This window comes from Solanum dulcamara, chromosome 9, assembly GCF_947179165.1.
Source record: "Solanum dulcamara chromosome 9, daSolDulc1.2, whole genome shotgun sequence".
Classification (NCBI taxonomy): Eukaryota; Viridiplantae; Streptophyta; class Magnoliopsida; order Solanales; family Solanaceae; genus Solanum; species Solanum dulcamara.
Genome location: NC_077245.1, coordinates 4,949,666 through 4,964,087, shown reverse-complemented (window position 1 = coordinate 4,964,087; position 14,422 = coordinate 4,949,666). Strand labels below are relative to the sequence as shown.

The window sequence follows — 14,422 nt, the reverse complement described above, 5'->3', positions numbered from 1 at the left end:
ATTAGTATAAATTATTTATTGAAAAATAGTACCATACATATAAATAATTATAAAATTTATCTGTTTGATTCAGTTATTTTTCTGATTTTTTTAGTAGAATCAAAATTAAATTAAATATTATCAATTTTTAAAATTTAAAACAATCAAAAATATTATTTTTTCTTAATCATTTGATTTGAATTTCGATTTTGTTTGATTTTTCACCAAACCGTGAATGCCCCTGCCTCATACACTAAATTTCTTTTACCCTATTTTATTGATTTGGTACAAAATTTAAGAAGAAAAAAAAATTAATTTTATGGTACTAAATTAAAGTTATGTTAAATTTATCAAAATGTCCTTTAATTTTATAACCTTAAATATGTCATATGGAAAATTGAAATTAAAGTATTGCTAAAAATAAAAAAGATCATTTTTTAAAAAATAAATGAAAAAAAAGTTACGTCATTCATTTTGAAACGGAAGAAATAATTATTATGATTAACCAATAATCATTCATATAAAGTATCATGTATTTATTGAAATAGTATAAATGATCAGTTTTTTTTATCATGTTTTGTCAGATCCACCGACTGTTTTACTTACTTGATTAGTTAAAAAAAAACATTAATTTTAGTGGACCACCAATTTTTCTCCTGGCTATATATTCCCCCATTAAAACCATTTAGTAATGCTTCACTTCATCACTTCCTCTTTGAATTTTCAGCTAAGAAAGATGAAGCTATTTCTAGCAACACTGTTTTTTTTCACTCTTGTTATTACCCCTTCTTTCATTCAAACCACTATGGCTGGTTCAAGTAAGTACCAATTTCTTCATCATCCTAGAAGTTTCAACCATTTTTTTTCCTTTTTATATATAATCGTAGTGTTTGGATCAATTTGTCAGTACACTAATTTTACGGCTATCTGTTATTTTTTACAGCGGCTCAAATATATCAATGGCATTATGAAGTATATTATAAATAATCCATTTAATATTTTTTGAGATAATATAGTATTCTAGATTTGTCAAACATCTATTAACTTTAATTTTTCCTCCTATATGAAAAAAAATGAGGGTCCATCAATTATGATATTTTTTTTGTGTGTGTGTTGTTTTTGTAAGGTTATTGTGATTCAAAGTGCAAGCAAAGGTGTTCAAAGGCAGGACTAGCTGATAGGTGTTTGAAGTATTGTGGAATTTGCTGTGAAGAATGCAAGTGTGTGCCTTCTGGAACATATGGGAACAAACATGAGTGTCCTTGCTACAGAGACAAGAAGAACTCTAAGGGCAAACCTAAATGCCCTTGAATTTATGTTGTCCTAAATATCTAAGTGATCAAATCTGGTATTTACATATTAAGTATTCTAGTTATGTTAATTAAAGTCAAAAATATAGTGTGAAGATTAGACCAAAAAATATCAATAAATAAATGGGTTCTTCCTTTGAGGGAGCTCGTTTTGTTTATTTCAACTACTGAATTTTTGAATATTAAATGTAATGTGACTTTGAATTTATATGAATAATAATTTATAGTTTGGTAGAATAGATTAACCCATTTGTTCTTTTACTTTTTTTTTTCTTGTCTTTTTTCTTTTCAGGGGAAAGATGCATCTATCTGTTTGATCATGTAATATAAAATTATGATATAAAATTATATGTGATGAAGTTAAAGTTTTGTTTAGATGTATAATTTGAATTTTTTAGGTTGTATTTTTTTCTTATCAACATAAAAATTCTATAAGTTATGAAAAAGTTGAAGTTTTGTTTAGACGGATAATTTGAATTTTTTAGGTTGTATTGTTTTGCTCATCAACATAAAAATTCTATAAGTTAGGAAAACTATCAAAATTGTCCAAATTTTATATAATCTTAGCAAATAAACAAAAGTTCATAGCAAAGGCATAATACGCCATCATAAATTATTTCACTAAAAAAATATAATATTTATTGATCGAATTTTAGTTCAATAAAAAGGTAAAATTGGGCATAAGTTGTAGTGTAATATATTTATGAGAAAATTACACAAAATAGATCCAATTGTGAAACTATTTACCCAAATTAGACCAAATCAAAACTATTTATCCTTAATAGACTCATGCCCAAACTATTTACCCTCGTACTCTGCTTTTTCCCTTTTAATTTCGCTCATTACATTAACATCACTATTATGAAATAATCATGCGCGATACTCCATCGGTATATTGACACCATATCGGTATCATATAAGATTGAGCTCTTTTTTTAAGAAATAAAAATAAAATAATTAAGAGAAAATTATTAAAATCATAATCTTATTTATTAAACTAATTAGTAAATATATTATTTGTGCTACTCCATCGGTGTATTGATATTATATCGGTATCATATAGAACTGAATTTAATTCTATGTGATACTCCATCGGTATATTTATACCCGGATGGGCGCTGACGTCAGCAATACAAATTTAAAAATAAATTTATGTCATTTCAAAATAAAAATGGGGTATGAAAGTAATGAGACATTTAAGGGTAAACACTTTCCCTTTTTAGGGATATAATTGTTATTTGAGTCATTTGTTGATCAATATCGCTAGTAACTATAACATCATGGTCATATTCCGTGAATATTTTATCAATCTTGTTATGTTCTCACAACAAATTATGTAGATATAAAATATTGTTTTCTTTTTACGAAATATGAACTTGTGGGTTAATTTTTGTATTTGAAAAAATGTGAAACCACGATACAAATTCCTAAATTAAACTTTTTGGAGAATGTATAGTTTAAAATCATAAGATGAATGCATGTCCAAATATAAATTTTCTTTTTCTTTTTTCATACTTATGTGTTAATAAATAATGGCATGGATGAATCTTTTTTCAAAAGAAAATGACATAAATGAGCCAAATTTTTAACGGATGACATAAATGAGCATTTTCTCAAAATTCAATGGAATATTTGAGCCTTTTCCCTAAAATTATAAAAATATTATTACTTATATTTATATTAGTAAGAATTAGATTTACAAATACCCACCATCTACCTATTGACCTAAAAATATCATAAATCTATATTTTTGACTCAAAACTACCCTACTTAATGACTTAATTATGATTGAATCAAAATCATCCACTTTTAAACAAAAATCCGCTAACCCGTTTAATATAAACCATATTAACATGTATATTTACCCATCGTATAACTTCATCTAAGTGCTACAATTTGTAGGATCATCGTAAATTTGGATAGAGGTACTATGAATTTCGGTCAGATTAAACCCGTTGGGTTTTATAGTAGGTAAAGTCAATTTCTAAATTAAAATATATATGTTGCTAATAATAAGAAGCTACACCACCTTTTTTAAACTGAAAAAAGCCATTAAGTTTGGATTGTTGATTTGAGGGATACTTTCGAGTAAGAAAAAATAAGCTAAGGTATTTTTTTATTTTTTTGGTAATTAAGGGATTTTATTAAGGAAAAATGACACGGACTAGCAAATATATACTAGTTAATTAATATATATAATTATAATTTAAGTTAATTCCTACTCAACACTAACCTTTTTCAGTAATTAATATACATAGTTATAGTTATCCAAAATTTGTATAATTAAGTTCCCAATTGTATAAATTCAGAATTTATATATGCTTACCTTAGCATGTATATAATTATAAAATTGATACATTTATAACTTCTGAAAAAATCATAAAATATATAAATACAGAATTTATACATACTTACCATGTTTGTATATTGCTAGCAAATTATACAAATGAATTTGTATATTCGCAGCGATTTATACAAATACCCGATATAACTACGATTACGAAATGTAATTACCTAAACTGTAGCTATTTCGACCTACTAAATTTTGGGACTAAGCTATTTATGAAAATTCCACATTTATTAATCACCAAGCAGAAGCTTTACAAAACGACAACATTGCATCATAGCTTGCTGTCTCAGAGAAAAAACATAAAAACAAAATCTAGCTATTCTCCTCTAAACACCTAGTCCCCTTATAATCTATGATCTACGTACATTCTTCTCTAAATCATTGTGGTATCCTCTTGCCTTAGAACCTAAGCTAAGGTATGGTTAAAGGATATTTGTGAACCAGGGAATATTTTTGGCCATTTACTAAACTCACATCTAAAGGTATCAGAGAGGTGTGTGTGTGTTTAGTAAACTTTTCCGCCAGGTAACATGACAAAAAAAGTTATTTCTCCCAAACATTTCGACATGCAATTTGGGAATTATGATTTCAAATCTCAAACTCTCAAATTTGTTAGAATTTGGAAATACTTGGGAGAAATATTAAGCAGTGAATACCCTTAATATAAAACAAACGAATGTTATAAGATACTTATTCAAGAAATATTGTTTACATGCCCTATATAATATGATATAACAACCAACAACGATGGCATCAAAAATATACTGTACGAAATTCTACGAGCATTATAAATCACAGGGAGGCTCGCTGGCATACACAGCTTTATGCTCCTACAAGGTCACAGATCTTTAATACATAGCAAACAAACAACATAAGATAGAACAATGGTTACTAGATGTGCTACTACACATCGAAATTCCATCAGACGAATCCAAAGAATAAGGACACAGTAATAGTTGTCAACTACTGTCAACTTATACCTGTCGCTTGTAAAATCTTATAAAATGATGCACAGGTTCCTTCTTATTTGCCAACCGATCAAGGATCTTCTTCCCGTAGATGTTGCTTTGCATCGATGGAACATTCATGCAGATAAGGTTATAAAGAGCATCAAAGACATGCCCCTGCTCAATCAAATTAACAAAATGCACATGTTTTAATAACTGACTATATAGATTTTAAACTATAGAATCCATATCAACACTGATCGACTGACACAGGTTTAATAAGATAGGAGGTTATGATAAACGAGTTGATATCCAAATATTTCAAAAGCGGAAACAATACAAAGTGCTAAAAGATACCAGGTCTACGAGAGTCAAATATGGGGACATATTCTAACGAGTCAAAATAAGGTTCATGTTTTGCAATGGTAAGTGTATCAATTTCACAGTTTTTTCCTGTCTCTGCCATGTGTACTCATCACAACCTGTTTCCAGCCTGACTTAAACAGAAAACCAGATCCTAGACAAACACTAAGCAAGGTTTACAATACTTCTTCAACAGAAGTTTGCACCAATCTATTGCTATTCTAGTTTCTGCACGTCGTAAAAGTAGGGCAGTGAGGAAGGTCGGCAAGAAGATAAATTGCATCTTCATCTTTACAGAATATGCAAGCTATATAAATGCATAAAATACAGATCCTACATTAATATAATATGATTTGATTTTCATGTTTTAGTTATAAAATTTCTTTTTTCGGAAAGAAAAAGAGTAGAAGACAGAAAAGCCTAAGAGCATATACTTTCATGAGACCCAATGGAGGGAGCCAAAGCTGATCACTGAAGCACATAGGTACAATTATCACATCCACTACCGGCTATTACAAGTCTATTTCTAGAGGTCGCTACTTTAGTGAGAAATAAACTACCCGAGGGACTTAAACACCATAGATTGGCACAACTTGTGAATTTCTTGAAATTATAATAGACCGGAGAGATATTTGATTACCCTCATACATAACAACATCTAAACCTGGAGCTGAATTTGCAGCTCCAGGTGGCTCATTTGGTTTCTTATACAATAAGCAGGCACATAGACCAAGGAATTTAGTGAACTAAACTTACCTTTGCAGTATTCAGTGCTGACTGGATGACAAAGTTACCATAAGGGTCCACCAGTAGCATTGAAGCACCTGAACTTCTGAGCAGCTCGTTGATAATTCTCGTGGAGTGCTCTTCTCGTGAATCGAGGATAATTTTCTCAACAACATTACTAGCGTACTTATTGCATGAGAGAGTCACAAAGTTTCCTTGAAGCCTATCCAGTAAAGTTTCTGTAACTCTTGGTAACTTCAGTCCCACAAGATGTTGCACCACATAGTTGCTAGATGAAATGGAAAGTAAAAGCAATTAGACCTATATAGCAACTTGACCTTCACACATTACATAAGCACAAGAAAAAGAAAATTTGAGTTATACCCATATTGATCTTCTGATAGCTGCACTGCATTTGTCAGTATCTCAGTAATTAGGCGATCTCTGAGTTCTCCACGAGCAGATTCTACACATGACTGCAGCACACAGCACCCGCTTTTTTGGGTCGCAATTACAAAGCAGTTATTTGCAATTTCATTGAGAAGATGCTGCAATATGCAGTTCATTTGTGAGATAGTTGTTTTAGGCAAAAACAAAAGTTAAACAGAAGCACTAATTTAGCTAATGGAAGAAGCAGGATACAGAGGGAAACACCTAACACCTTATACAGAGAAAAGGGACATGAGATTGATTGTAAGCAAGGGTTTATTTATATTCGGCAATAATATGATAAAAGCGGAAATATATAAATAACATTCTAGTAATAGTATAGGAAAGCAACAAAAGAAGAAACGCTAATCTTGAGGAAAATGTAAATAACACGAACTTGCAGACATGACATTCTTCAGTAAGTACAGTGGAAATGCTTCCTAGAGAAACGGTTACTTATGGAAATACACCGACACTCCTGGTAAAAGAAGAGTAACCAACAGAAACTAGTGTAATTTCATTTACTGGAAACAATAAGAATTTTCATTCTATTATGCCTCTACACCTTTGAACCAATATTATATCTTATAAATCACAACTCTCATATGGCATCTTATTGGTATCTAACTAGCTATAAACAGCAAAAATTTAGCTAGTCCATCAGTACACAATTAATCAATCAATCAGCCAAGCTCTAATCTCAAATTAGAAGGAGCAAGCTACATGAACACTCTGTATCCATTAAGCTCGATTCAGGTCAACTCTGTTCCATTACTAAATAATTTAAGGCAAATTAAGGTTCTTTAGAACTAAATATTCATACTTATCTCCAGTGGCGGATCCAGAATTTTTACTAAGGGGTTCGATTTTTTGGCACTTTTTGATTTTTTTGGATTAAATCCACTATTTCAGCACCTTTTTCTAAAAAAATAAATAATTCATAGAGAAAGATTGGGAAAGACTAGCGGTTGTTCCCGAAAAAATGAAAAGAAATAACGTATGCTAGAGCCAGTTCTTTTAGGCTACCATGAGTTTCTTCTCAATTTTTTAGATATTATTTATTTTATGACTTTTCGGGGTTGCATCCTCTTTCTTTAGACTTGTTGTTTCATAAGAGTTTTGGGAAACATAACATTCACATTGAGATTCGAACCCTACACGCAGGGGTCCATTTGAAAGGCACTATACCACTGTGCTACACTTTGTTTCTTGTTTAAGGGGTTCAAAATTAATATATGTCCATAAATACAGAAATTTACCTTATATATATACCGTGTAATTTTTTGTTGAGGGGGAACAGCCTCCCACCTCCCGCCCCCCTAGATCTGCCCTTGCTTATCTCAACTAAACTGTTATGTATTCTTTACTTCCATTGTATTCAGATCATAGCTAAATCTGTATTGATTAGAGTTGTAGATTATTTTGACTGCCTTCTATGTGATTTTTGATCCATCAAGTCCCTTTTGATTAGCTTCAACTATCATAATATCACATCTAAGGAACATATGGAAGTCTACATAAAACATGACTAAACCATATCAAGCAACCTTCATTTTATCCTCTATATGTGTTGTTTGCACCTTCTCGGGTATGATTATTTCTAATCTTGTATAATAATGTATTATGTGGATCCATATTTTCTCGATCAGTAAATAAATTTTAAAATGGAGAATCAACACTAAGATGGTGCACTAACCATAGACAAGTACCTTATATATGTGCCACAAGATTAATAATGACATTCATCTTGTGAATATGTTAATCCTTCAAGGGCTAAATATTCACTCATATAGCATTATTAATCTCACAAGTGTTTGATAAAATTTGCCTTCCACTTTGTCAGGTGCTCTTTTATCACATATTATTCTTGTGGCACTCTTCTTTTCAACCATCCTACTTTAACATTATGTGTTAGATCTTCATCTATCATGTCATTCTCCTGGAAGACTGATCACAGGTATCTATACTTTTTCATTTAAGCCCTATAAGCTCATCTATTCCTTACTTCCCAAGTTGCGTGTTCATACTCTTAATTTTGATCAACTCCTACAGTTTCATCAATTATCTTGTATTCTAATGGTTAATTCATCCATAAAGGTAAGCAAATCGCCATTCAAGGCAAACCCACCTTGTGAATTCACATTTATGAGCAACTCTTATGTTATCCTACACTACTTGCACCACTTGTGACGGCTCTTACGTACATACTCTTATGTTATCCTCCAACTTAGATCAAATTCGGAACCTCCTTAATAATTCAGTTTTACCCACCCTTAAAAGTCTCTATTCTTAGATCAAGTAAATAAATTTCAAACAACAAGGATTAAGGGCTCTGCATCCCATGTTTCTATAAGAAAGAATAATGTGAAATATAAAAAAGTTCTATAAGCATATGCATGTCATCATCCTCTAGGGTTACCTTAGAGAAATGTCTTCCTGAAAGGTTCTAGGCAAGCGTACCAGGAGAGGTAATCAAGAACAAATATCAAAACCATTCATCACATTGCATTAAAGAGCTTTCATTATTTTTGAGCAATGAAACTAGTTGTGTCTTCCTATGTACTTCGGACTCTTCAAAAATGTTTAGATCCTCCAACGATAGTGAATTTTCGGAGGATCAACCGTGAGTGTGGTTGCATTTTTGGAGGACCTGACATGGCTGTGAAGGCATTTTTGGAGAGTCAGAACAGCATAAGTGTCTTCTACAACTAAAGCTAATGGCACTAAATCTTTGCAACTCTCAACCTATTAGTTCAAGGAAATTCTTCATTTAGTCATTGACATTATATACAAACAGCAGTTGTCCAAAACATACCAGCAGGCTCAGCAAAACTCGCTGAGTGCTCGAACTTAATATTGCACACATATATACATTAAAAAGGTTAAAATAGGTACATATATCAAAGAAAACAACCCACTGACTTCAAAATCTTAATCTGCCGCCATGTACACAGGCTAAATTTCCAATTATGTAAAATGAATGACCCGTATATCGATATTGAAACCCTCTTCTATGTGATATCAATAAGAGAAGGAACTAAAATATTGATTGAAAAATATCCAAACTCAGAATACAAGTTCTTATGGTTGCAATAGCTACTTCTAAGCACATAACTATAACCTTCATCTTTATCCATTTACACATAAACATGATAGAAAGACCAATGTACTTTAGGATTTTAACATGAAGAAGTACTAAAGTTAGTGCAGAAACCAATGGCAGAGGCAGTATTTTCACGAAGGCGGCTAGAAGTAAACACACGCAGTCAAAAGAGTTTCAACATCTATTATATATAGAATAAACCTATGTTGCTCGGACTATCCAAAAGTGTCCGCAGGTGTGTGTCGGATTCTCCAAATCTAGTGTATTTTTGGAGAATCCGACACACGTGCGGCATCGAAAGTGCACAACTTAGGTATAAACATAAAAAAGAATATAACATATATAAACCGTTTAATTTTTCGCGCCAAGGGGGTTCAGATGAACCACTTGGTTCTACCCTGCCTCTGCATACAACTAGTTAAAACAATCAGTTGCTTTACACTACACCATACTGTACATGACATAAGAAGTTATTGTACATTCTCTTGTGTACCAAGAGATGAGAACAAAAGACCAAACTTTTTTTTATTGACAACAACATAGAATAAAGCCTCAATTTCAATACTACTAATAATTTAATAAAAGGTGGGGCACACAAAAAGAAAAAAAACAATTCCAAATCACATATTCAAAAGGCTTATAAATTGTTTACCCTGGTATACTCAATAGAGAATGTTTTCACACAATATTGTATCACGTGCTGACCACTTTGATCATTAGCCAATGCAACAGCAACAGGGGTTATAGCAGATAAAATCAAGGATCTTTGCTGTGGAGTACTAACGATGTCCAACAATTTCTGCATTGCTCGAGCCCTGGTAGCACAGAAAGAAAGAAAGAAAGGAAGGAAGGTTATTTTCGATAGATCGTACTATTTTTAATTTAAAGAAAAAGAAAATTAATTTAATCACACATACCCATGTTGGCTGAAACAGATACCAATAAACTGATGGGTACTTCTTGTTATTGCTTGAATAATAGTAGTCCTCTGCTCCTCGTTACATACACCAAAAAGCTTTTGAATAACATAACTCCCGGCCTGACTCTTCATCAGATCACAAACAGAATCGATCAATTCGCTAAGAATACTTGCAATTTCTTGGTTATTCCCTTTCTCAAGCTTAGCTTGGAGCAATTTGCTTCCTTGTTGATCTTTAGCCAAACCAACCATTTTTCCTCTCAATTCATTAGCAGATTGGTTATACTTCGAGTTGGGTAACCCAAAGTCAAAATTTCTTGGCATATAATTGTTTGTATAACTATAAGACAGAAGCGGAAACTGGTCAATGGGTTCCCTATGCATCAATGGTGCCGTGTTCGGCAAGAAAGGACTACCAACAGGGTAACCATTGTAGTCAGCCACTTCATACTTAAGTCTCCAGTAGTAGTCATCTTCACTATATGATGGTGGTTCTGGATAGCACCATGGCTGTGCTCCAAGTCTAGCAACAGGTAGATTCAGAAGGGTCGGGCCCACATTCAGATTCTGGTGGGACCCATCGATTCCATTCTGGGCCCGGATTAAACCCTGCAACTCAGCAGCATTGTTGAGCCTTTCTTGAGCTCTAAACCCCATTAAAAATTCATCGTCCAAAAGGTTAGCCGCCGGAGGAACACCAAACGACGGCATAGGAAGCCGATCATCTAGCCTTAAACCACCAAACAACGATTCAAGAGGAACCTGGCTGTTTGTGGTGTTACGAGGATGAAATTCTGTAAAGCCATTCCGGCGAATTTGGTGGCCGGAGTTATTTTCCGGTGTCTCCCATTGTTCCTCCATGATCGGCGTTACAGAGATTTGTTTGTTAGAAGAAAAAGGGGTTTTAGTTTACCCTATTTCTTGGGGTTCTATAAATAGAGTTTTTAAACATAATAATGATAATGAAAGAGGGGAATTTTGGGTAATATAGAAAAATTAAGGACCATTTAATCAGTGTTTAAATATGGTTAAATAAGAGATAAATATGGGAAGAGAATGAAGAGTTAGAGAAGAAGAGAAACACTGTATCAAGAATCTCATGCAATATTTGGAAATTTTGGATTCTACCTTTGGTTTAAACACACGCCGCGTCTAAACCTTTTTTATTTTATTTTGATTTTAGATTATTTTTGTTAAAATAAAAGTGATTATATTTATTAATGAAACATGGAGATTAGTAGTGAATCAGGAGTTTTATTCAAAATTTACTAACGAATATATTTGAATCGAAAGTATAACGAACATGATATATATGGAGCGAAAATATAACGAACAAGATATATATGAAGCAAAAATATAACGAACAAGATATATATAGAGCGAAGATATAACAAACAACGAATAAGATATATACGGAGATTAGATATAAATTTGAAGTGTAGCAAAAAAAAACATTTCATGAAGTAAAATGAGATTTTGAAAATCAAAAGAAGAGCTTATAGAGAAAAAAAATAAAATTTTATACAATGCAATATAGCTTAAATTAATTTTATACGTTAAAAATGAAAATTTATTTCTAAAATCTGTAGTAGGCAAGTAAATGTAAATGACGAAAATAAGAGTTTTAATGCAACTCAACCATGTTTGAATTAACATTCAATTGGAATACAAAATAATTTTATCGGGTTCCATGTTTAGATAGTTTTTGTGAGTAATTTATCTGGTCCCACTTATGAATTGTATTTAATTTATATCACAATATAATATAAAGGTGTTCAGTCATCACTATTTATAAAACTGACATAAAAATAATTATACCGTTGAATATAAAAAATTAACATGAAAAATATAATAAACGTGTTATTAAAAAATTGATTAATTGAAATAAAATTTTAATACAAGTAATAAAATGGATCAAGATGAATTTGAAGTGTAGCAAAACAAATATTTCATGAAGGAAAACGAGATTTTAATAATCGAAAGAGGTTATGGAGAAAAAAAATAGAAATTTCAAAAATTTAAAATTTTATAAATACAATACAAATGCTTAAATTATTTAATTATTTAGAGAAAAAAAAACATGTTATAGTCAGCAGCAGAAAAATTCTTGTGGGTCCCCTTTTCCAACTATATTTTCGTTTTATGCGAAAGACCAAAAATCTCATATAGAATGACGAAAATATCTTTGAGCACTTGGCTATTTGTGAACTTTTTTAGGAATTAGCTACGAATTTGTTGATAATTTTAAGTTAATTAGTCGTTAAATAATTTTCAATTAATTATTTTTTTAATAATTTATTACTAAATGAAATTAGTATAAAATTTTTGCTATTGATTATGGGATTTTATCCATCACTCATTTTTTTGTTGTTTAATAACAAAATTTTGTCCATCACTAATTTTAAATTTTTACTTTTGTACTTTGACAAGTTATTACTATTTGTATTTGTTCAATCGTCATATGTAGTTTTGCCCAGATACAAATTACTTTTATCTCAATATTACACAAAATTGCAATTTTAGATAACTAAATTATGGACCTTGTGTTGCATAAGTTAATTGGAATTGTTTATTTATATTATGTTATATGACGTTTCACTTAAAAGTTTAATTTGTTAGATATGAGAATTTTTATGTATCAATTCATTTGCAATTATACTCGTAATTGTGTGCAAATTATGTGGACGCCAAGCAAGTGAAATTATATTCTTGATAGTACTTCTATTTTTTTCCAAGCATGCATGATGCAACAACTTATTATCTTTAATTAAATTTTTTAAAATTTTAAGTGTGTCATTTAACTATTATCTAATTACACGTCCTAATATCAAACGCACCTAAAGTTTTCACAATTCACACGACCTAATATAGTAACTTAATAAGAACTTGGTTTGAAGTGGTATAACTAAATTTTGAATTATTTTTATAATGTTTAAGTTATTTTTTAAAAAAAATATTTTCTTATTTATCATTTGATAGAGTTTAAAGAACGTATCAACTAGTTAGATATTCTATAATAGCATTAGTATTTTCTCGGTTCACTATAAATATTAAGGGTAAAATATAAAAAATAGTATTATTTTTATTATTAAAATTGAAATTTTATTTCTGAAATAGTAAACAAATTAAAGTGAAAGAAGAGAGTTTTAACACAACTCAACTGCGTTTGAATTAACATTCAAATAGAATACAAAACCGATTTCATCTAATCCCACTTTTAGATTGTTTCTGCGAGTAATTACTAATTAGTGATTTGGGATTAATATTTATTGAATTTAAATTATGTGCACTGTCAGTATACTAGACTTCTTACACCATCATGAACTTTCAAAGGTTAATTTGATTTTTCATGTAATTATAAATTATGACCAAAATATATTAAAGAAAAATTTAATCCTACTTTTAAGTAACAATTTTTTTTCCTTTTCCGATGCTGTCTACGTTTTTCACAGTTTTAATATATTTTTTAAAAAAGTTTTTTCATAATTTCATCTTAGTAGAGTAATTTTTCAATACCAATTTTTTCACAATTGAATTCTAAAGCATTTTTATTATTTTCTCCCAACATCACGGTAAATTGACTACAAAGGTAATTCTTCAACCTCAAACATTATAAATTTTTTAAAAAATAATTCTTTATTGTCTCAAATATTCAACTTTTGGAAAAAAATAATATTGATTTTCATTATGAATTGTTGTAATTCCATATGAATTGAATTGTTTACAGCAATAATATTACCAATCAACACTCTCTTTCGAAAATTTTTATGAGGAAATTCTTGTATCGATAAACATTACTTTCAATAACCGAAAAAATTTAAATATAAATTATTCTTTCAAAAGAAGTTTCTGATAAATATATATGTAATGAACAATTTATAGATAGAGAAGGGAATGTGCCACACATGGGTTTGGAAAAGTCATGGAGAGAAAATGGATTATCATATTTGAGGAGTTATGAATACGGAAGATTTCAAAGGAGAGAAACTAGGGGAGAGAATAAAAAGAATTGAGTGTTTTAATTTTAGAAAAAAAAAATTATAAAAAAGTTGGTTACCTTTTATAACTAGTTAATGTTATCTTATGGTGTAAAAAAGTTATACAAAAGTTAAACTCATTTATTTACCATGGTTAATATTAATACCAATAGATTCTTATGAATTGTTATTAGAATAGAATATCCGAGAGGGACCCCCCCCCCACACACACACACCGCCCCCTCTCCTCTGCCTCCAATATATTTTTTTTAATATCTAAATTTTTATTTTAAAATATTAAATTAAATAAATCTAATTT

General features: G+C 30.5%; 2 protein-coding genes across 2 annotated transcripts; one reads left to right on the top strand and one right to left on the bottom strand.

The window, feature by feature from the left end:
- The first annotated feature begins 660 nt into the window (after positions 1-660).
- On the top strand, positions 661-1,528 carry LOC129903024 (snakin-1). The gene is made up of 2 exons (XM_055978497.1): positions 661-797; positions 1,106-1,528. Exons 1-2 carry the CDS (start codon positions 671-673, stop codon positions 1,288-1,290), a joined length of 312 nt encoding a protein of 103 aa, XP_055834472.1. The 5' UTR covers positions 661-670; the 3' UTR covers positions 1,291-1,528.
- A 2,813-nt stretch (positions 1,529-4,341) lies between these two features.
- Positions 4,342-11,227, bottom strand: LOC129903833 (pumilio homolog 15-like). Its single transcript, XM_055979347.1, is given in 6 exon segments — positions 4,342-4,634; positions 4,636-4,763; positions 5,706-5,964; positions 6,060-6,223; positions 9,860-10,022; positions 10,125-11,227. Coding segments are annotated over 6 exon segments (1,734 nt in total). The 5' UTR covers positions 10,988-11,227; the 3' UTR covers positions 4,342-4,477.
- Between the last annotated feature and the right edge of the window lie 3,195 nt (positions 11,228-14,422).

Excerpts from the sequence above, each read along its gene's own strand:
- LOC129903024 (XM_055978497.1), top strand. The coding sequence starts at position 671 with ATGCTTCACTTCATCACTTCCTCTTTGAATTTTCAGCTAAGAAAGATG. Across the intron at positions 798-1,105 it reads AACCACTATGGCTGGTTCAA|GTTATTGTGATTCAAAGTGC; the intron begins GTAAGTACCAAT and ends TGTTTTTGTAAG.